Source organism: Vulpes lagopus, chromosome 11, assembly GCF_018345385.1.
Source record: "Vulpes lagopus strain Blue_001 chromosome 11, ASM1834538v1, whole genome shotgun sequence".
NCBI classification, from domain to species: Eukaryota; Metazoa; Chordata; class Mammalia; order Carnivora; family Canidae; genus Vulpes; species Vulpes lagopus.
In genome coordinates, this window is record NC_054834.1 from 63,811,234 (window position 1) to 63,814,978 (window position 3,745).

At 35.6% G+C, this 3,745-nt stretch overlaps 1 protein-coding gene across 1 annotated transcript; it reads right to left on the reverse strand.

Annotated features, from left to right (window-relative positions):
* Nucleotides 1-1,873: 1,873 nt before the first annotated feature.
* On the reverse strand, nucleotides 1,874-2,815 carry LOC121472005 (olfactory receptor 8K3-like). Its single transcript, XM_041722959.1, has one exon. The coding sequence runs from the start codon at nucleotides 2,813-2,815 to the stop codon at nucleotides 1,874-1,876; it is 942 nt and encodes a 313-aa protein (XP_041578893.1).
* Between the last annotated feature and the right edge of the window lie 930 nt (nucleotides 2,816-3,745).

Here is a 3,745-nt window from a genome sequence, read left to right on the forward strand (position 1 = left end):
TATAATACCTTTATGTATCTACTTAACAAGGAAATACAAATAATTTTTTAAGTGAATGAAATACATTATCAAAATTTATAAATCTTAATATATAGTTTTTCTCTTTTTGGCTTATAGTCTGTGGGTTAATCAAAGACACTCCAATATTTATTATAGGAGTACAAAATTGTGTTCTGTTTACTCACAGTTTGTTTTTTCAAATCCATATATTATCCACACTTCACTGTAACTCTGTCCAATATATATAATCTAAGAAACAGGGTTTTCTTATATTTATATATGCATAGCTCATACTAAGGTATATAATTTTTCTCAATACTTAAAAAAATAAACCAGAAAGGCACTATTAATATTTGTCCTCATGTGCCTATACATAAATTTGTATATGTATTCTTATGAATTATTTTTAATAGAATTTTATTGACTTCACAGATAATTTTATTCTATGACAATGGACTCAGAAAATAGTCTTCTCCATAATGTGAAAAAGTTTATTGGATGTTAAAAAATAATAAAAATAAAAATATAATGGGATTTAGGGAGGGTTATGTAGGAAGTATGTCCAAAAACCACACCAAGTATATACATTACTACATATCATATCACATGTTCACTGTTTAAATCACAGAATCATCTTTTGTTTTCTCCAGACAGGATCAACAAATCAATGTATTTGTTGTATCCAATGTTATCAATGTATCCTAATAGAAATGGAGTATATACTAATTTGAACCAAATTTATGGAAAGTTGACCAAATGAAAGACAACACCTTAATTTATGATAGAGCAGGCCTTGTATGTAAGCATACAAAAACTACTAGACTGTGACTTTTACTCAAAACTTATCTTTGTTTTGTCATTAGACAAAAACAAGCATTTAAGAATCAAGATCAAGCTGGTAGGAAAAATAAAAAAAAAAACATGGAAACATCTATGACAGTCTATATGAAACTTAATTCACTAGTTCTATCTGCTGTTAGACACAATGGATGTATTAAGACAAAATTAGATGCTGTGGTGATTTCTGGATTGTTGAAATGCCAAGTGTGTGTAGTTGATAGAGTCTCTAGAGCTCCTATGTAATAGCACTCATGAGGAAAGACTGGGACACAAAAACCTCCCTGTGGAATGGAGATATTTGAGCAAATTCAGATGACTGATGACTTCAAGCTAGTACAATACACTGAACCTCCTTAAAACTATGATCAAGTGTGTTTTTATTTCATTTTAAGATTTTATGTATTTATTCATGAGAGACACACACACACAGGCAGAGACAGAGGGAGATGCAGGCTCCTTGCAAGGAGCCTGATGTTGGACTCGATCCCAGGACCCCAGGATCACGACCTGAGCCAAAGGCAGAAAGACACTCAACTGCTGAACCATCAGGCATCCCATCAAGTGTGACTTAGACAACCCATAGAAACCTACATAGGCTAAACAGAAAGAATGTTCTTACAAAAAAGCACACCTAAACACATAATACATAGACATTGGGATGTTTATTCTGATAGTTGATAATAACATGAGTCATTTTTACTCTCTTTCTGTACCAAGTATTCTTTACTTCCATACAGCATATCCACACTACTTCCTTGGTGTTATAGCTTATAGTCTCCTAACCCATTCTACTGTACTAACACAAGCCCCAGTTATTATGCCTATAACTTATCTCTTTCCCTCAGGAAGGAAAAATATATTTATTGCTTATGCACAATGTATTCAGAGTACTTTGAAATATGAATAGTACATAGAAGCAAATCTCTAGATATACATCGAACTTATTTATCCTTGCTTTTCCCTCTAAAGAAACATAGAGAAATGTTTAATGTTGATCGTTTAATTCATAGGAACCGCACAGTATACAATAAACTTAAGAAAAGGTATTGCATATTTTTTTCCATATCCTATGTAGAGCATACTTTACATCTTTGTTCCTCAAGCTATAGATCAAGGGATTCAGCATGGGGATAATAAGGGTGTAAAATATGGACGCCACTTTATCAGTATCAAAGGAATGACTGGACTCAGGTTGCACATACATAAATATCAAAGTCCCATAGAACACTGTGGCCACTGTCAGGTGGGACCCACAGGTGGAAAAAGCCTTGAGCCTACCCTCAGCTGAGTTCATCCTGACAATGGCTACCAGGATCAGCAGGTAAGACACAAGAACTATCAGAAGGGATGAAATCACATCAAAAACTGAGAAAATCAAAATCATCAATTCAATTTCATGTGTATTTGAGCAGAGCAAAGATAACAAGGGGAGACAGTCACAGTAGAAATGATTGACAACATTGTAGCCACAGAAGAATGAACTAAAGATCTTTATGGTGACAAAAAGTGAAACAAATATGCTGTAGAGATAAGGGATTGCCACCAGCACCTGACACACCCTCTGTGACATGATGACAGGGTAGAGCAGAGGCTTACAGATGGCCATGTAGCGGTCGTAGGACATAGCTGTTAGAATAAAAAGTTCACTAATGATGAAGATCATGTAGAAAGCTCCCTGTGTGGCACATAAATAATAAGAAATCGTGTTTTCTTCCAAAAAAAAACTTACTAACATTTTTGGTCCTATAGTTGTTGAATAACCCAGATCAGTGAAGGCCAGGTGTCTGAGGAAGAAGTACATGGGTGTTTGTAGTCTGGCGTCCACCTTGGTGAGGATGATCATGCCCAGGTTGCCCACCACAGAGATCAAATAGATGATGAGGAAGATCCCAAATAGTGGAGCCTGCAGCTCAGGTTTGTCTGTGATTCCCATGAGAATGAACTCATTGAGCACCGTTAGATTGTGTTTTGCCATCCAGGTTTGTTGGAAAACCTATTCTGAATTGATAATCAGCATAGTAGATAGCTTTCATGTTATATTATCTGGTCTTGTTTTATCCTGAATACAAGTAAAATGGAAGTGTCAGGAGTCTAGGAGTGAGCTATATGAACATAACAGAAAAATACAGCATTGTTAACATTAAATTATAAACATTTTTTCTAGAAAATACACTCACCTCATATAGGGCATTGCTGATAAGATTGTGGGCTTCTGATAATTTACCGGATACCCAAGTACACACATTCTTTTGTCAGAAATCCTGATGTTAAGAAAAACTGTTTTAAGCGAACAGAAGAAACAATGTGAACGCTGTTGAGGTGCAATGATGAAAGGCAAAAGAAAAAAAAAAAAGACTTTGTGTTCTGTTTTTGTGTAAGCTAAGGAAAGAAAGAAGGGCGTTCTCTCACCAGTTTGAGACATCAACTGGGAAAAGCTTCAAATTGCTTTTTTGTAGTTTCTATCTGTTTTGATGATCAGATCATTGTTATTTAAAGTTCTACTTTTTGAGAAAATTATCTGTGCTGTCAGATTCCACTGGAAATTGAACATTGGAAATGGTACATTGTACCATTACTACAAAACAGGGCACTTAAACGTCTCCTAACCTCCAAATATTGTTTTTCACAACTCAGCACGAGGTGAAATTTCTCCTTTTGCTCATTATTAATTAGAAAAAAATTACTTTGGGGCGCCTGGGTGGCTCAGATGGTTAAGCAGCTGCTTTCCACTCAGGTCATGATCCCAGTGTCCTGGGATCAAGCCCCACATTGGGCTCCCTGCTCTGTGGGGAACCTGCTTCTCCCTCTCCCTCTGCCTACTACTCTCTTTGCTTGTGCTCTCCCTCTCTCTGTCAAATAAATAAAATCGTTTTTTAAAATTTACCTCTAGAAGTTGATTTAAATA

Coding starts and splice junctions, on each gene's coding strand:
- LOC121472005 (XM_041722959.1), bottom strand. CDS start 2,815: ATGGCAAAACACAATCTAACGGTGCTCAATGAGTTCATTCTCATGGGA.